The sequence below is a fragment of the Maylandia zebra genome, linkage group LG14, assembly GCF_041146795.1.
Source record: "Maylandia zebra isolate NMK-2024a linkage group LG14, Mzebra_GT3a, whole genome shotgun sequence".
NCBI classification, from domain to species: domain Eukaryota; kingdom Metazoa; phylum Chordata; class Actinopteri; order Cichliformes; family Cichlidae; genus Maylandia; species Maylandia zebra.
The window spans coordinates 28,870,464-28,889,176 of record NC_135180.1 but is presented as its reverse complement, the minus strand read 5'-3'; the positions used below and the strand labels follow the sequence as shown (position 1 = coordinate 28,889,176).

The 18,713-nt window shown below is 40.9% G+C and overlaps 3 protein-coding genes across 6 annotated transcripts; all 3 read right to left on the bottom strand.

Moving 5' to 3' along the window:
- Nucleotides 1-199: 199 nt before the first annotated feature.
- srsf1a (serine and arginine rich splicing factor 1a) lies at nt 200-4,758 on the bottom strand. Of its 2 annotated transcripts, XR_191363.3 has the most exons (5): nt 4,337-4,758; nt 3,631-3,806; nt 2,053-2,225; nt 1,058-1,873; nt 200-640 (listed from the first exon to the last, which is right to left on the bottom strand). XR_191363.3 is itself a non-coding variant. In XM_004558192.3 (4 exons), exons 1-4 carry the CDS (start codon nt 4,522-4,524, stop codon nt 1,676-1,678), a joined length of 735 nt encoding a protein of 244 aa, XP_004558249.1. In that variant the 5' UTR covers nt 4,525-4,758; the 3' UTR covers nt 200-1,675. The 2 variants fall into 2 exon arrangements, 1 of the variants encoding a protein (XP_004558249.1); XM_004558192.3 differs by having other exon boundaries at nt 200-1,873.
- Nucleotides 4,759-7,404: 2,646 nt separating this feature from the next.
- aldoca (aldolase C, fructose-bisphosphate, a) lies at nt 7,405-10,570 on the bottom strand. The gene is made up of 9 exons (XM_004558191.1): nt 10,494-10,570; nt 9,762-9,899; nt 9,426-9,637; nt 9,278-9,332; nt 8,999-9,159; nt 8,819-8,902; nt 8,552-8,726; nt 8,263-8,462; nt 7,405-8,164 (listed from the first exon to the last, which is right to left on the bottom strand). Exons 1-9 carry the CDS (start codon nt 10,513-10,515, stop codon nt 8,072-8,074), a joined length of 1,140 nt encoding a protein of 379 aa, XP_004558248.1. The 5' UTR covers nt 10,516-10,570; the 3' UTR covers nt 7,405-8,071.
- A 2,003-nt stretch (nt 10,571-12,573) lies between these two features.
- On the bottom strand, nt 12,574-18,600 carry rskra (ribosomal protein S6 kinase related a). Of its 3 annotated transcripts, none has more exons than XM_004558188.2 (12): nt 18,444-18,600; nt 16,977-17,228; nt 16,796-16,879; nt 16,642-16,710; nt 15,329-15,398; nt 14,696-14,803; nt 14,530-14,570; nt 14,407-14,434; nt 14,065-14,154; nt 13,710-13,798; nt 13,497-13,607; nt 12,574-13,413 (listed from the first exon to the last, which is right to left on the bottom strand). In XM_004558188.2, the coding sequence occupies exons 1-12, from the start codon at nt 18,471-18,473 to the stop codon at nt 13,165-13,167; spliced, it is 1,221 nt and encodes a 406-aa protein (XP_004558245.2). In that variant the 5' UTR covers nt 18,474-18,600; the 3' UTR covers nt 12,574-13,164. The 3 variants fall into 3 exon arrangements, with proteins under 3 accessions (XP_004558245.2, XP_004558247.2, XP_004558246.2); XM_004558190.2 differs by having other exon boundaries at nt 15,329-15,362; XM_004558189.2 differs by having other exon boundaries at nt 16,802-16,879.
- Between the last annotated feature and the right edge of the window lie 113 nt (nt 18,601-18,713).

The following is an 18,713-nucleotide window of genomic DNA, read 5'->3' as shown; positions in this document are numbered from 1 at the left end:
ATGAACACGGGCAGGCTGCTGTGGTGGTGTTTCATGTCCACAGCTGCTGCTCTTCCTTTGTTTCCTAACTCCATGGTTATCCTTAGTTGGTTTGGTTACAAACGTAAATGTAATGAGGGAGATCAAACAGGTTTATTTTATTAATGGTAAAGAATTCGTGCTTGGGTTTATGTTGGAAATAAAGACAAACTAAATGTCCTTGTTTCAAAGTGTTTTATTGAAAATGCTAAGAGGAAGAAAAAAAAGATTAAGCAAAATTAAAAACATACAAACTACACCCATGTGAAACCCCTTTCCCAACCTCCCCAATTTTAATTCCTTCATACCAGGCATCTACGACTCCATCCTTTGATCCAACTTCCTGGTCCTCAGTTTCGTTTTCTTCTAATAAAGCCATTATCCCTGAAAACCTTTAAAAGATAGGCAGGATGGGGGCCTAATAATAAAAAAAATGTTCTGAGACTCCCATTTGTTTGTTTTTTTTCTTTGTTTTTTTTTTTTAAGTTCTGATATCAACTCATCTGAATCCTGGAAAACTGATCCCGTTCCGAGCATCCATCCTTGCCTATCCCTTCCCTAATCGATCCACTCATCCAGCTCCAAGGATTGGGATCCACTGAGCCACTCCTCCAATCAAAACCTTGAAATACCAGGAAGAAAATCAGAGGCAGACCGTTAGAATAAAATGTCAAGATTTGGGGGCCTATTTTTTTGTTTTTTTTTAAGCCATGTTGAAGCACTCATGTCAGATTCAGATTTTTAAATGCCACTGAGCACAAAAACAATCACTCCCTGAAAACATTTAAAGCAATGAGGATATTTAAGTGAGACACTTTGCATCAAAGTAGTGAATTCACTTTTTTCCCCCACATTTGACAGCAAAGATGTTACACTTACATCACAACACTTGATTTAGGACTGCTTATTCTGTCACAGGTCAGAAGTAGCATGTTAAAAACTGTATATATAACAAAGTACAGTACGTGGCTTTGTTAAAATGACATGCATGATACAGCAACCGATCAGAAACGTTCAATTTATGGAATATGAAGCGTACCATTGCCTCGACCTGATTGCTCCTAGATGTCCTATCCTGACCATACAAATGAAATGTTCTCCACAATGGTTTTATTCCAAATCACTTTAATCCTTCTCTTCAGATGTCTAAAGGAAGACACAAGGGTAAAATACAGTTAAGCATCGGGCTCCCCTTTCAAACAGCCCACCCCACATATCCAATGAGAAGCTTTTTTTTTTTTTTTAATATATAAGAAAAAAACAAAACAAAACCAAAAACAAAACTTTAAATTTTCAGTACTTGCAAAAACATTGAGTGAAGGTTATAAACAACTCAACATTTTTGAAGTTCGACACAGCACAACTTCTACTTTTGCAAAACTTTAGGACAGAAAAAAGGGAGCGAGAGGTGGAGAGAGAGGGGAGTGGGAGGGAGGGGGGGAGAAGAAGGGACAAAGCTGCAGGAGACAGAGGGAAGGGTTGAAGCACGGGTGGGGGTGGTACAACTACATACCAAGATCATCCACAAGGACACCAGGACAAGAAAAAGGGGGGGGGGGAGAAATTAAAATCAATAGCTGACATCTGGAGAAACTCATAGGAGGTAAAAACAGGAGGGTATACATCAAAAGGAGCAAAACATCGACGGCAGAAAAGCTTAGGAACGGGAGCGAGAGCGGCTGTGACGGGGTGAGTAGCGGGGAGATCCTCTGCCACGACCACGGGAATTGCTGCGACTGCGGCTGGCGCTCCGACTGCGGCTCCTGCTCCGGCTGCCACGGCTGCGAGAGCGTGATCTTCCATAACTTGGGCTGCGGGGACCGTCTAATTTCACACGAATGTAAGCAGTCTCTCCCTGGCGGACACAAGAGAACTTGACATTGAAAAGGCATACATTCCTGCCTACGGTGGAAATGCCACAGATGGAATTAAGGGCTGGCTGTTGTTCTCGACACGTCACATTTCCTGACGTACTCACCTCAGCACAGCAAAGCATAGAACAATCATCCATGATGCTAAAAATCATACACATACCTCATGGGAGCGGAATTTGGTGTTGTCCAGCTTGCGAACGGCATAGGTCATGTCTTCTTTGCGCACAAATTCTACCACTCCAGTCCCGTCTCTGTAAACGTCGGCGTAGCACACGTCGCCTGCCTCACGCATGTGGTCCTTCAGGTCCTGCCAGCTGCCGCTCTGAGGGAGCCCTGAAAAACACCAACATTACGTCAACACACACAGTGAACCCTCCAGCTGTGTTTATGCACACAAGGATGAATGTTTAAGAGCCCCAGAGCTGGTCTGTTTCAGATTTAGTCATTTAACACCAAGATACACTAAGATTTGCTGGTGCATTAATAAGTAAAAGACATATTTTATTTAAAAATGTACTGGTTCTGAATACTTTTACATATTTAGTGTGCACTGCAGCCAACTACCATGAGACTGTTTTCTTTTTATACAGATTAAGGGAAATTTTACTCTATGGCCAGATCTACTCGATAAAAATAACAGCTCTCTGATGTCTGCTTTTTGTGACTGTCAACTTGTCCACTGAGAATTTACATCACAATCCACCCCCTTCTTGTTATACTTCAAAGCAGTATTACAGGAATGATTACTCGACCGTCAGTATTATCGAAGCCCTAGATGTAGATATCAGTGGCTGCCACCAATAAAGAAAATCACATTTATCCTTAGGAGTTTTTGAAGTTTTCTTACATCTAAAACATTTTTACCACAACGGGCTACCTAACACATACACAGAAATATGAATTTACTACCCCAATCATGAAGTCACGTCACTGGCTCCCAGTTCAATACATAACTACCTTTAAAATCTTTCACAAACATTTAACCGTTTGGCCCATCAGTATGTCTGACTGGTTTAGTGTCTATAACCCAGTTAGAAGTTTCAGGTAATCAGGTGCAGATCTTTTAAATGTTCATAAAATTAGACCCAATGATGCTGAGGGTGCCTTCAGTTATTGTTGTCCTGTTTTTTGCAACAAAGCCGCCAGCTGTCCTGAGGTCAAGTTCAACTGTGTCTACATCCAAAAACTTTTTATTCTGAGTGGTTTACACTTAACTGTGTGTTTGAAATGTAGTCTTATTCCCTTGTAAATTTCTGTTGTTTTTTGAGGTTTTCTTGCATTAAATCACTGTAGAGCTATGCAATTTATTTTTAACTTGTAGTTAAGCACATCCAGTTGATGTGTAACATGCTATATAAACAAAACTGACAAAGGGAAATCACCATGTGTGTGAGAAAAATATTTAACCACTTGAAGTTATCAAATGGCCAGAAACAACAGCAATACATAATTTTGTCCCCATCTTAACTCTATCCAGGTAGATTGTGCTTACATGCAGTCACTGCCCAAAGGCTCATTGTGGTTGTGCAACAGCAAGTTTGCATAGGCAAATGCATTCAAAGACAGTCTTAAAACCGCTGAAACACTCTACAGGAGATTTTGTTTCCATAACATAAACACAAAAACTTTCATGTCTCTCAAAAACTACACTCACTATAATCATAAAAATAAAATAAGCCCCCCCCCCCTTCAGACAGACAAATAACTGCCTGGCATTGCATATTTTTGGTTTGTTTACCTGACACAACGACTCTGTACTCAGATCGTCTGGAAGGGGGTCCATATCTGCCTCTGGGCGCTCCTCCGATCCCAAACCCTCCTCTGGATCCCCTGCCGCTCCGAGGAAACTCCACTCGCAGTCTGTAGCCGTCGTAGTCGTATCCATCACGTCCATAGACGGCATCATCAGCGTCCCTATTAAATAAAACAGTTTCGCCTTAGACATAAACAAATGCACGAACGAACAGGCTTGCAACACGCAAGCAGCCATGTTAGCGGCTAGCTTTATTACTTAACGTCTACTAATCCGCTTTGCAAATGCAACTGCAGCATTTTAGTCTCATGAAACTTTTGTTTCATGAAAGAAATATAACGATTGACCAAATTAACATGTAGCAAAGCGTAAAGCTGCGAGTGCTTTGACGCAAGTCGTCTGCAGCGAAGAAGTGAAGCGGGTGTATTAATCTCCAGCAACATGGACATTAATACCACAAAGGCACCAAGCTTCAGCGCAGGAAAAACGGGACACAGGCGTATGCAAACCAAGTCGAAAGCGAAAGTAGCACGCGCGCACACACATACCAAATTTAATTACGGGAATAACAGAAAAAAAAACATCCAGGAAATAGTCTGAGCACTAAGCAACGCGTTAGCACACACACGAGTTTGTTAGCAACACAATGGGACCGCATCGGGCCTGGCGCGGCTAACCGTTAGCTTCTTACCTGGGGTCTTCGAATTCAATAAAGGCGAACGGGGGTCCCCCTCTCCGGTTCTTCAAGTCGATATCTCGAATCGTCCCATACTTGTAGAACACGTCTTCCACATCTTTTGTGCGTATATCTGGCGGGAGGTTTCCCACGTAAATTCGGCAGTCGTTGTTCCCAGCGGGGCCTCGCACAACACCCGACATCGCTGCTAACTCAAGCTAACAGTTCGCTGTTTCCAGGATTCTTTAACGCCTGCTGGTGATTAGGCCCCGAGCGCCTGCGAGTGGTCGAGGCAAAAAGAAAAACGAGAAAGCAATCAAATGAGCGCTGTTTTACGCTACACTGTGAAGGGTATTTACTGAGCAGACAATACTCCCGACGAGGTGACTCCTACCCCAGCGCGTTTTTTTTTAACCGAGCAGGGTATTCATCAACACCGGAAACACTACAGCCGAGTCTGACACATCCGCCTTAGAAAATAGTCCGACCATATCCAAAGCTAATAATGTTTTTGTTAATAACATTTGCCGTCAAATAATATATATTACAATATCATATAATGCACATCGCTTATAATGCAAGACTTGCTATATTGGTATTATTTCTATATAATATAAGCATCAGCTAAATAATAAATGTTTTATAAATATAGACACTTACCAACAGGCTTATAATTTTGCTTCATTTTTACCAGTTGTTAATTCAAGAATATAATTAATATAATTTTTTCAATAATACAGCCCAGAATGGGGAAGAAAAGTGATTTACGTGATATTCAATGTCGCATGGTTGTTAGTGTATGACAGCCTGGTTTGCATACCTCAGAAACTGCCTTATGCTGGGATTTCCCCACACCACCACCCCTAGAGTCTATAGAGAATGGTCTCAAAACAAGAGAATATCCACTGAGCAACAGTTCTGTGAGCAAAAATGCCTTGTTAATGCCAGAGGTCAGAGGAGAATGGTCACACTGCTTTCAGCTGATAGAAAGGCAACAGTAACTTAACTTCCACTCATTACAACGAAGGTAATCAGAAGAGCATCTCTGAAGATAAAACAAATGAAATACTGAACAATAGATAATAGAAAATCGGAAAAATGTTGCCTTATCCGGATCCCCACCCAGTGGCCCCACCTGGCAAGACTGCCCTATGTTGATAATAATGTAATAAGGTTGCAGAAAAGCTGCTGCCAATCCCTGGACAGACCACTAATCCTTTTTTTGTCTTTACTGAACAGGTTTGCGCTTAAAGCTAACTCCATTCTGGGAATATGAATCTTAAGCTTCTTCTGTCAGCTCTGCTGAGAATCATTAAAGCAATGGGTGGAATTTCAGCCAATCAACCAATCAATTAATCAATCAGTTAAAGCAGATTATTATTGATTTCAAAATCTTATTTGGTTTTCATATATACCTATTTTCAGTGACATCAACTTTAACAGTGGAAAATTAGGTAGGCATATCATTCTTTTCTTTCTCTCTTTTTTGCGATATTTTTCAACTATCCTATATTTGACAACAGCATAATAAAACTGGAAATTCTGTTTTTGGTGTATTTCTAGTGGCCCCATATGGCCACCCCTATGAAAGAAATTCTGGAGGCGCCCTTGGTACCTAGGTTCAAGTTAAGGACAAAAGGAGTCTGTGTTTTTGAGGTTGTGGCTCCCAAGTTGTGGAACTCACTTCCAATGCACTTAAGATCTGTGGACACACCTGATACTTTTAAAAAGAAGCATAAAACCCACCTGTGGATTGCTTTTATTTAGTTTTAGTTTCTTTTTATACTGTCTTTGTTGTTGCATTTTATTATATAGTCTACAGCCCTTTGTGAAAATAGGGTAAAGCACTAGAAAGGTGCATAGGTGGGAACTAACAAAGTACAAATACTACATTACTGTACTGAAGTAGACTTTTCAGGTATTTGTACTTTATTTAAGTATTTATTTTTGTGACAACTTTTTACTTTTACTCCCTACATTTTAAAACAAATATCTGTACTGTCTACTTCGTACATTTTCAAAACAGACTCATTACTTTTAGTTCAGCGGTATCATTTATAGCTTTTTTTATAGCAGGCTGGAGGGAGTGCAGGAGTCCATTAGTTGTGTTTGCATTGCTTCAAAATGTAGCTAGCTCTAAAGAAAAGGAGGAAGCATGAAGTGAGTGACGTTTTTTTAACTGTCAGGTAATTTCAAATTCAACATTTCTATCAGCTCAACAAATATCAGCAAACACACTAACTGTTTGTGTGCAGTTAGTCACAGTATGTCTGGGAGCTGAAGGTGTATTAGCTAACTGCAAGCTAAAGGTGTATTCTCTTGCTGCTTGTGTACATACTGAGTACATTCATTAGAATTTAGATTCAAATATTTGTAATCTCATGTAGTAATATTATTATTATAGCACAAATAAATTAAATCCAGGGTCTTTCTGTGTGGAGTTTGCATGTTCTCCCCGTGTTTGCGTGGCTGCTCTTTAGATACTTTGGCTTCATCCCACGATCCAAAGACATGCAGTTAGTGGGGTTAGGTTAATTGAATGTGAACGTGAGTGGGAATGGTTGTCTGTCTCTATGTGTTAGCTCTGGGACAGACATGCGACCTGTCCAGGGTGTTTCATGTCTCTTGCCCTAATACAGCTGGGATAGGCTCCAGATATATATACTGATGTGTCAAAACATTATCAAGGGTACATCACACTGTTTTGAGTAAATTTGTTGTTAGTTTTTCTTATTTAAAAAAAAGACTTGAACCGGGCTTGAAATGAAAAAAAAAATGTCCATAAATATTTGAATGTGACATTTTGAACTATTAGGAGTTACACGTATGTCAAACTACGGAATGGTGGAAATGAACTGTAACTGACAAAGAATATCACAGAAGCGCTCCAGCATCACGTGTCAGATGCCTTTTCTGGACATTTGACACATTAGATAACATATAGAATACCCTTAAATTACAGGGTTTGAAAGATGAAAAAAAAATGAAAACGAATTTTCTCCACATAGTGAATCAGTGTCTGTCGTCTTATAAAGAGCGTGACATACCATTAACCTTCATAAAACAAAAAATCTCAATCAGACTTTACTAGAACACAGTTTTATTGCCTAAATACTTACATTTGAAATATGTTTATTAGACATATAATGCTACTAAGAATGATAACACACATCAGCATGTGTTGTATATTACTTATTGAGCTGATTGTACTTCATACCTGGGGACTGTAGATGCAATTTAGCTTCAAGCTAATTCTCTTACAATATGTCTATTTGTGCATGTTCACTGCTAAACTAAATAAAGAAACTGAACTACACAAATCCACTTTCTCTGTCACACAAGCACAGAAGCTTCACATAACAACTTCTAAATAATAGATTGGGAGCTGTATCATATAGATTCAGCTTCTTTAACTATTTAGTTAACTGTGTTTTGAGTCGAACTAATATCATTACTGTGGAGCACATGTTAGGCTGGCATTGCAATATTAACTGCAGGATTTAAAGCTCTAGTCAAAGTACTGCTACAACACAAGTAAAGCATGAGCCTTTCATTCAGCACATGTGTTAGAAACACCCAAGGCCATGTTCTGATTGTTCTCATTTGTCAAGGCAAGATATTTCATTTAATATCATTATGTAGGCCAATATTCTGAAATAACCTAAGAAAATGCAGTACATCTCCTCTGTAATATATCTTGTTATGGTGTGGAAGAACACACTGCTAGTTAAAATGTTCTTTTTATACTCTTCAATATGCATGGCAGGAACCGTAAATGCGCTGGCCAGCCTCTCCATAGTTATCTCCACCGGTGTACTTTCCCTGACATGCCAGACTGTTCACCTGCAGATACAACAGAGAGCAAACAAGCAGAGAAACGTCATACAAATAGCAGCTGGTTCTTTTTTTTATGTGTGCATTAAAAAACGACTGGAAGCTACCTCTGCTCTCTTGATGAACTGTTCAGTGGCGGCTTTCTCATTTTCTTTATGTCCTCTCCAGGCTCTGAGTGCAGACGCCTGCAGGGCTCGTCCGAAGGAGAACGTCAGGACCCAGGGTTTGGGCAGAGGGCAGTTGTTGATGGCATTAAGGTGGATAGAGGCCTCCTCTTCACTCTGACCTCCTGACAGAAAAGCAATTCCTGTGGACGAAAACATGAATTTGTTCTGTTTGGTTTCTGCACACGTTTCTGTTTCTAAACCTCTAAATGAGAGCATCATTTTAACTTACCTGTCACAGCTGGGGGAACTGTGCGGCGCAGAGCAGTGAGGGTTGCCATTGCAACCTCCTCTGGGCTGTATTTGGTGGAGCAGCTGTGTCCAGGAGTGACCATGTTGGGTTTGAGCAGAGTGCCTTCGAGGTACACGTGGTGGTCTGACATGGCCTTGTACACTGCAGCCAGGACCTGCAACACAGACACTGTTTTACTAAAGAAGCAGCAGAGTGGTACAGAATGTCTGAAAAACCCATAAAAGTAACAGTGCAGCCACTCCCTACCTTCTCAGTGACATACTGGCAGCGCTTCAGGTCATGATCACCATCAGGCAAAATCTCTGGCTCTATGACGGGCACGATGCCATGCTGTTCAAGGAAAGATAGATGATCAAACACTGTATATGCATTAGATCACAGTGATGTGTGGATAAGCATTTAGGCTTTATGATTTGGAGTTCTGACCTGCTGGCAGATACTAGAGTAACGTGCAAGAACATTCGCATTTTCTGTGATAGCCAGCTTTGATGGATTGACGTCACTAATTTTGAGCACACAGCGCCACTTTGCGAAGACAGCACCGTCCTTTTTATACTGCGCACAACGCTCAGACAATCCATCCAGACCTGTGGAGAAGTGTAAAAAGTACAAAGAAAAAAACAGAGAAGGGAAATGTTCATAAATGGGAAATTGTGGTGATGAAATGGTTGATATCAGCAGCGGTCCAGTGTGAGTCGGACTGACCCTGTGTGGTGGTTTCTCCACAAGTTCCTGCCAGGGGAACAACACCTTTGTCAACCTGAAGAATGCAGACAATGATTTGAATCAAAATCCAAACCTATTATCAAAAAAAGATGATAACCTAAACAGATTGAATTCTAAGTGGTCAGACCTTGACCCCAACCAGGATTCCCCTGTCCCTGATCATTTTGACAAAGGGAACGCCATTATCAGAGTGTTGGTACAGGGTCTCGTGGAAGAAGATGACCCCTCCGATGCAGCTGTTGATGCGATCGTCCGCACTGAAGAGGATCTGCCGATACTGCCTGCGGTTCTCCTCCGTGTTCTCCACTCCGACTTGAGCCAGCCGCTTAGCCATACTGCCTGCAGTGGGTGTATTGTCAGTGACATTTAACTTACACTGGTGATAACTTACACTCTTTGATTGGATTGGACATAAGGTGTGCACTCACTAAATGTGCATGTTTAAAGAAGGAGCGCTACAGACCTACAGACTCATCTGCAGCCAGGATGCCCTTCCCTGGAGAAACTATGCGTAAAGCGGTCTCATGCAGCTCCCTCTTCTGAGCCTCGGAGAGCGTTGGGAACTGATGCGTCATCCTGAGTGACTGATTGTCTGAGCAGCCTTTGGAAGAAGATTTGACTGATTATTATTCAGTCATTAGCAGCTAAAAAGGGCAGACACTGAAGTGGAATCAAACAGAAAATTAGTCCAGTTTTATCTAGATTTAACACCCGTCCTCCTATCATCTGTCTACCTTAAAGATGTGAGAGCTTGTTTGATTTGCAGGATACAGTAACAGCAGATTGATCCATATTGGTACTTTTCCAATAATGAGCTTGTCTGCAGCTGTTTATAAAGCTTTGAGTGCATCGTTGTTTGGTAATGTGAAGAAAAGGTTTATCACTTTATAGCCCTTTAATAGTAAGTCCAGGCTTGGATGCCATTCAAATATTTTCTGATTTCCAAATGTGATTTTCACAGCACTAGGAAGAGGCTAATTAGGTGGGGAAAAACACAAGACCACAAAATCTTTCATCAGAGTCAGATACGCAGTTAATCAAACACTGATAGCAGTGTAAAAAATATATGAAATTGTCAGAGCTGCTGCACAAATCTTCAAAATTTAATAAAATCTAAAGGCAGCTTGTATTTCAAGTTTGTGAAGACAGCATTAAAATCAGCTGAATATAAAAATAACAAGATAAAAGCTCTTACCTGAAATTAAAATGGGTCTCATCTACTGATGCGATGAACACTGATGGAGCCTCCCTGCCAGCTTTAGTTTGTATCCAGCTCAAGTGTGTCACACCTCACAAGCCAACACCCCTGGGCGGAGCGTGTACGCCCACCTTTGCCCCACATGAATAAAAAAAAAAGTGATGATTCATTGTTCTATTTAAATATAGTGATTTTTTTTTTCAAATTCATTTAGCTTCATCTTTATCACATTGATATAGAATTTTTCAGATGGCCACACTCACTTTGACTCAGCAATGGTTAGAAACCTGGCGTTTTAAACTGGTTTACTTTATCTTTTACATGCAAATTGTTTTTTTTAATGCTTCCCACATGTTCAGGTTGCTTGCAAAACACAAAATCATGTATTAAGTCAGAACCTTTTGTCCAATAAGGGCCTAAATGAGGCGTTTAACCACACCCCATGGTGTGCTATTTTTACTCTAATTAGTAAAAATGTGCCCTGAGGATGGCTTGAAATCTCCTGATAATTTGATCTTCACCCTCAAATTCTCAGGGGTGTTTGAGTCTCCGAGCAATTCGTGCACTCAGTGGCTTTTCCGCAGCGCTTTAAACTGTGAAGAAAATGATGGAAAGTTCCAGATATAGAAATCATTTCCAGGTTCCAGTCAGTGTAAAAGTGGGCCAAAATGGGCCAAATCAGAAGGAAATTAGGTCAACTGGATCATTTCCACTATGAAGAGCAGGTTTTTCAACCATTTTTTTTGCTTCTTTATTTTGTGTAATTGGCTTCTGTTTGAAAATGAAAAGTTTCAAATAATAATACTTTGAATAATAATAATGTGTATGGTTTAAAAAGTTTAAAATGCAAACTTGAACGAAGCTTATCATCAGCCAGTCGGGATCATTTCATGGCTTTTGAATTTGATTGTGACTACTTGCGTGTCAATCTGTGTCTTTCTGCACATTTGCAGGATAAGCTGCAACTGATGTTTTCTGTTGTGTTCAGTTATGTAATGTTACTATTTGGTGAGAGTCTGTGGGATGGCCCTCCAGGATTTCAGGGGACTCCTCTCTTCACTATTGTGGGTCAGTGTGCCTCTAAAAGCAGATATGGGTCAATGGACTGCCTGCCACTATACAGCCACAACACAGGCATGGTGGACCTGTCTAAGACAAGGGCCTGAGAGGGAATTCAATGTCAGGAGGCAGTGGTGGGAGGAGCTGGTGCACTCCCATTCAGGAGATACAGTTTTAAATAGATTCATGACTTCAAGAAGTACAGCAATTATGTGTGGCTGCTTCCTCTGGGACCCTCGACTTTTTCTCTGTTACCTAATTAAAAGCATCTAATGATGATACTTTATCTGGTCCTCAATTTTCTGTCCTATTATTGGTTGTCCTCAGTGGGTTTGTGAGCACTCCTGTAAATAGGCCAACCCAAGGCTGCCTGAGATACCTGAGATAAGAAAAGTGCCCAACAGAAAATACAGCAGGCTCATTTATGTTTTTGTGCTAGTGCTGATATACAGAAATATAAAAGAAACCCTTTCAGGTTGGTGTTCCCTCATTTTTATTCTATAGAAGTAAAAACGTCCAACCTAAAAGAGAGCTGGGTCTTTACAGTGTATGTGACCTCTTTCTTGAACTGCCTGTCAACATAAAGTTCCCTGAGCAAGGCAGGCATGATGGTTCAGGGTGACCTGATCCAGTCCTAACTATAACTAATTAACTAACTATAAGTTTTAAGTCTAATCTTAAAATCCAGAAATGGTTGACTACACAGCAATGGGGAAAACAAGAAAAACATGGTCCACCATTAAACACAGAAATATAAAACCACCGTGTAGCTCTGTGGTCTTTAAACTGTTTCCAAAAAAAGTTAAGGCCCCGCAATTCTTTTATTAATCATTAACACACCCAGTTTAATCAGTGAAACAAAGGTCAGGAAGACAGTGTTCATTCAACTCAGTGTCACTCATTTGTTTTTCATCACTGGTCGGTCCTTGTAGTAGCTCTACTCCCCCACCCATCATAGAGTATTAAGAAATAATAAACACAAATAAATGAATACTTGATTTAAAAAATTAAACTTTATTTGAGCAATTGCATTTAAAAACAACAGACAATGTATATTAAACAACTGTTAGCAACAACATAAAATGATATACAGTTAATACAAGGACACATGTGTATAGAGACATCAAAACCTCACCTTCAACTGCATCATGGGAGAGACATGCTGAAGTTTCAGTTAAAAATGCATAACATGGGGCGATCGTGGCTCAAGAGTTGGGCGTTCGCATTGTAATTGGAAGGTTGCCTGTTCGAGCCCCGGGTCAGACAGTCTCGGTCGTTGTGTCCTTGGGCAAGACACTTCACCTGTTGTTGCCTACTGGTGGTGGTCAGAGGGCCCCAGGATGGCTGTGGCTACAATGTAGCTTGCCATCACCACCAGGATGAATGTGAATGGGTGCATGACTGGATGTGTAAAGCGCTTTGGGGTCCAAATACAACTTTCAATTCCAAGAGGTAACATAAGTCTGTAGAGAAACAAGTCTGTTATGGAAATGCCATCACATGCAGAATTCATGTATCTAGTATCCTTAAAAACAGATCGATTTTTCGCTTTGCAAGTCTGCTCTGCAGCCGATTTTAGGTCCACACTGGCCAAAGTAGGAGACTTTGACTACCCTATGACTTCACTGGGACTCACGGGGGAGTGAAGGATTTGATCACAGTCAAAGTTATCAAAGTAATCCAATGAAAAGCCTCTTGCGGATTTGGCTGCCCAGTCGGGGTGCGTCCTAAGCTCCAGGATGAATTCAACCGGTGTCTTCTGGAGGATGTAAGGGTCGAATGAAGTGCCACGGAAGAACGTCTGCATCTTGAAACACTCCAGATTACGAAGGCGGTTCATCGGATTCTTGCACAAAAGCTACATCAGTATGGTGATAAAGAGATGAGTATGTCACTATAGCTCTAAGGTGGCACAAAGTAAAAAGAGCAGTGGATACTGACCTCAGTAAGGAGTAGGATCAGAGCAGAGCTGAACGTCTCAGGCACCACATAAGAAAAATCTCTGACCTTTGCCAGCATGCGACAGTGGTCTATTTCTGCCATTAGTGGAAACTAAAAATAGAGAAACAAGTGGATTTAAAGCAAAAATAATCTGCACTTTCAGGCACTTTTCTACACACAGAGCCGTGAAATAGTGAGTTTAAGTGTCTTCACCTTTCCTGTCGCCAGTGAGAACAGCATAATCCCAAGAGACCACCAGTCAGCAGCATGGTTGTACGGACCCCCGCTCAAGATTTCAGGAGCTGCTCACCCAAAACAGAGATCCACACATCCACATATATGTTTATATATATGTGTGTGCATAAAAGGAAAAAGTTAAATGCAGGGCAGAAAATACCTCTTAATAATAGAGCAAAAAGTAATAACATGCAGAGTACATTACAGGTGCATCCCATTCACAACTGGGTCAACTGAATCCAGGGGGAATGAAACGCAGGTGAGGCTCTCATGTTAATGTTAGTCATGGAAAACAATCACAGAGTATCTGTGGCACGACCACAAATCTCACCCATGTACTGGATCGTCCCACATATTGTGAAAGCTCGCCCTCCTCGTTTCAGGCGGCGAGACAGACCGAAATCAGACAGTCGAAGGTGACCTGAATAGAGGCAAAAAAACAAAGAGAGACTGATTTGTAGAAATAAAACCATAAATGTTTCCGTAAGAGGGGTCTTGAAGTTGTCAAGTTTATATTAAAGAGATTTTAAGTTAGTGTCTTGGCAAAGCTCCTGAGCTGTGATGTCATGCTTATCTGCTGTTACCTGCATTGCATCTGTACTCATCTAACCATGATTTCTCTAAATACTTCAGTCTTAAAAGTGTATCATCAACAACTGCAGAAGAGCATTACCTTGATCATTTAACAGAATGTTCTCCATCTGAAAAAAAAAAAGCAGCAAAGCCATAACCATTAAAAGTTCTAAACACACACGTGTGGAAGTTACAAGAGTGATTAAAATGAAAAATATCATACTTTTATATCTCTGTGCATGATTCCTAAGTCATGTAGAAATCCTAGAAATAAATCAGAGACAGAGAGCAAGAATTAAATGACATTAATCTTTTTTTCAAAGAAAAAAGTGTACTGTGCGCTCAAGCATAATTTCTGTGACAGTACAAGACATTTGATGAGCACTAACCTAGTGCGCTGCCCAGCTCTGCAGCAATGAGCCGAACCTCTTCCTCCCCAAAGTGGCCCCTCAGCAACCAACAAGTGTGCAGGTCACCAGTACTGCAGTAGTCACACACTGCAGAGGACCAGACACAAACATACTTCTCAGCACTTTGAAATTGGCAGCGTGGGTAAAGCAGATCACTAAAGGTGGAAATAAAAATAAAATAAAGCAATCTGCAAGGAAACGTAAAGTAAAAGAAAACAAAAAATGATTTGTTCATCCCACTGTGGTTTGGGAAAGGAAGAAGTCAGGAAGAGGGTTAAGTCTAAAACACACATGCTCTTTGTTTTGTTAAACATCTTTTAGCCACTTCAGTAATCTTAACTGAAAAAAAACCTGAATTTGTGACAACACTAGGTAAGCAAAGGTCACACAGCAGCTGCAGCCACAGAGGACAGTTTTACCCAGGACGCTCATTAGATGGCACTGCACCTCTTCACTATCCAGAGATTTTTTTTAGACTGCTTGGTTTTACAGTTGACAACTTTTTATTCTATGGGACCAAAGACGAGGAAAGGGGGAACTTCTCGGGAACAACAAAGGATAGCGGAAGAAGGGAGGGTCGAGCGGTGCCATCGTTTCTATTTATTAACTCACTAATGAAGAGATGGCGCTGCGTCTGCCAGCAGTCCTGCAGATTGTGGATAAAAGGGTGTTTGAGCTGCCGCTGCAATGCAACAGTCGACACACACAGATGAACAGTGAACATTTAGTGAGGGATGCACAGAGAGTTTCCTGCAGCGTGAGGACTACGGACTATGGACAGAAACTATGCCACACCACCTACTGTAATCCTTTAAGTGGACCTATTAAGTCATTACTTATTTACTGTCTTAAACTGTTATAAATGATGCTCATATTATAGCAACATTTTAAATACTGAAGTCAGTGTACAGTTCATCAGACTGGTCATCGATTTTTGCTGTGAGTTCTGAGAATCCACCCACCTGATGACAAACCTTGTGTTTGTAAAGTACAGCCAATCAGAACAAAAGCTCCCGACAGTGGATAAACAGAAGTGGTGGAGCAAAGCTATGTATTAGACAGATAAGGATTATTTTGAATTGTGAGTCATGCTTTATGCGGCACTCTACAGTCAAGCCTTTGAGTTTATTGTTAAAGTTAGATCATTACCACTTGTCCTGATCCTGATTCTTGCATCTTATTTTTCATATTTACCCTTAGCTTGGCTCCGGTCTTGTCTCTATCTCCTGCTCAGTCTGCCCAACAATGCACCCAGCCCTCTGGCTCAGCCATCAGCCTAGACGCCACCTCCGGCAACCCCAAGGCTCATTTCACCTTCGCTATTATTTATTAAAAATCAGCTTAATTTATTCCATTTCCCCTCAGCTGTATCTACACCTGGGTTTGCCTGTTTGCACTCCCTTTCTGGATAGTAGCATCCAAAGACGGCAATATGAAGCTGGAAATGAGCATAATTGGTCCACTTTTATCATCACATTTATAATTGTACATAGTTTGTGCTTTCCTATAATAACCATATAACTACTATTTGCATTAAATTTAGAAATGTTTGCTTGACATGAATACATTCCTTTCAGCAATGATATCCTCTCCAGTTTATGCTTTGAGAAGCTCTACTAAGAATATTGCATTTTGACCTATTAGTAAGTATTTATGGCCAGCACATAGACAGTTTATAGCACTCTATAATTCAGCTGTATGCAGATGTAATATTTGTTTATTGGCATAATAATTTCTCGTTTATCATTAGCCTCAGCATAGGGGTTCCTACAGGAGCTTAAATTTTGCCCATGTCTGTAAAAAACAATCTCTGCTACAATCCCTATTTACTTGTGTCATGGTTAAAAAAGCTGAACAGGTGACATAAACATTTATTTGATTATTTAATTTCAACTATTTGAATTTTGTTTCTATCAATGTTGTACCTGAATGATGACTTCCTCTTTCGACTGCTCCAGGACTCCGTGCTTCAATAACTCAGACTTTGGCAGAACCTGTATGACAACACAGGAAGAAAATTACACTAAAGATGTCCAAAAGTATCACATTTTTAACATCTTTAGTTAATACTGGATTGACCTTAACTGCATAGATCTTCTCTTTGGAAATATCTTTGACTTTTAGGATGGGTCCAAATGAGCCTTTAGCGATGAAGCCCAGGATCTGTAAGCACAGAATTAGGCCCTGTTATCTTTCTGTTTCTCCTAAAGAACTTCTTCTCTTTGCGTCTTTAACTGGGTTGTGTTGTGGTCCGCAGTACCTGGAAATGATCAGGACATCTGCGGTGTGGGAACTCGGGCAGAAAGACAGAGATAAAAGCCGCAGGAGTCGGGTCTGCGCCGGACGCCTCAGCGCCGTCCTCTGGAGGCAACAGGAGTCTGATGGGCTGCCTGCTGTCTGCTCCCACAGGGCGAGAAAATACAGCTGAGTGTCCGAGTCTATGAACGATGGAGACCCCCACGTTCGAGAGGAACCCGTGGCTGAATCGACGCTGAGCAGCCGGCCCCTCGCTCTAGATTTTAAAAGAAAAAATTATAATATATAATATATATTTACTATTCAGATTTTATTTATCCTCACTTTATGCTGATACCTCTGTACACGCGAATCTATTTTGCATACTGCATTTGTTTGAAACGTGTAACTGCAGAGTATAACTCTGTAATTAAATCTGATAACTATTTGGGAAACACTCCTTGGACACTTTATTAATGCAATCTAATCAACCAATCACGCGCCAGCAACTCAACACGTCTACGCATGTAGACGTGGTCAAGATGATCTGCTGGTGAATGGAAATACTGCATATAGTTCTATTCAGTTGCAACTAAAATCAGTAATATTTAATAGTAATGAAAGTGTTTCTTCCACTCTCTGAACAACAGCAATATGTTTTGTAATACAGCCACATCACAATTATTAACAGCCGGTAGAACCAAAATTTGGCAAGGCAGGAAACCAACAAACGTATCCGTAGAGACTATAACAAAAGACTAAATAAATAAATATAAATAAAATCTGCAGGAAAGAAACATCTGTGTAGCCTTGGAGAGTTTGTGACTGAACACTGGAATAAGAAGGATGCATGACAGGAAGAACATCACCAGGACAGTAAAACAAGGAGGCGGCGCTGTGCGTTTGTGGGGGTGTTGTTGTTGTTTCTGGAAATGAATGATGAGCTGGCATCACGAACTCTGCACGACCTGTCCACAATGTGCAGACTGAGGTTTTGTAATGATGCTGACTTAGGTTTTGTTGAGATTTGAATGACGTAAAATACAGTGCGTTAGTGAGCTGAAAGCTTTTACACAGGAGGAATAATGTGAAATACACTGCAGTTATGCTTTTGACTTTATGAAATATTGATTTAAATAAAAGCTAAACTTTAAAGCCTCAAAAATAACTAAGAAATGCAGCGCTTGGTTAGGTTTTTAGTTGGCATCACTAACTAATGTTGGAGGTAAATGGGGTAGAAACATTTTGTAGCTCATAGATCACACATGACCCCCCACAAATAAATAAATAAAGAGACGATCTGAAGCTGATTTGAGCCGCAGACTGAAGGTCTGTGTCCACTTGTGAGCTGATCGGTGCAGAAGAGACTTTCAAATACCACTGCCTTCATCTTCTCTTACCCCATCTAGGGGTCGCTACACGTGACGACTCCATATCTACAGCGTGTTAAAAGGTAAACAACTCCGATCTGCGCCTCATCATACTGACTCACCTTTCGGTTTTTACTGACCTCACCGCCCATCGCATCCTCAGAAACCGACAGACCCAAGTAATTCAATCAAAAACTAAATAAATAAAATATGTAAGACCACCACAAATCCAGCGTCTCGCCTCGCGTCTGTTCTCACTGTCAGCGTCGCACAGTTGCGTCTCGGCCATGACACCCACGTGTTCGCGGGAAGAGCGCTATTCCGCTCCAGTTACAGCTGTCAGATCTGTGATCGATCAACAGACCAAACACACACACACGAGCACACACACT

Excerpts from the sequence above, each read along its gene's own strand:
- srsf1a (XM_004558192.3), bottom strand. The coding sequence starts at position 4,524 with ATGTCGGGTGTTGTGCGAGGCCCCGCTGGGAACAACGACTGCCGAATT. Across the intron at positions 2,226-3,630 it reads GTACAGAGTCGTTGTGTCAG|GGCTCCCTCAGAGCGGCAGC; the intron begins GTAAACAAACCA and ends GGTGTTTTTCAG. Across the intron at positions 1,874-2,052 it reads CCAAATTCCGCTCCCATGAG|GGAGAGACTGCTTACATTCG; the intron begins GTATGTGTATGA and ends TGTGTCCGCCAG.
- aldoca (XM_004558191.1), bottom strand. The coding sequence starts at position 10,515 with ATGAGACCCATTTTAATTTCAG. Across the intron at positions 9,638-9,761 it reads GGCTGCAGATGAGTCTGTAG|GCAGTATGGCTAAGCGGCTG; the intron begins GTCTGTAGCGCT and ends CACCCACTGCAG. Across the intron at positions 9,333-9,425 it reads GAATCCTGGTTGGGGTCAAG|GTTGACAAAGGTGTTGTTCC; the intron begins GTCTGACCACTT and ends TGCATTCTTCAG.
- rskra (XM_004558188.2), bottom strand. The coding sequence starts at position 18,473 with ATGGGCGGTGAGGTCAGTAAAAACCGAAAG. Across the intron at positions 15,399-16,641 it reads AAGAGGAAGTCATCATTCAG|CGGCAGCTCAAACACCCTTT; the intron begins GTACAACATTGA and ends GTTGCATTGCAG. Across the intron at positions 13,414-13,496 it reads TGATCCTACTCCTTACTGAG|CTTTTGTGCAAGAATCCGAT; the intron begins GTCAGTATCCAC and ends ATACTGATGTAG.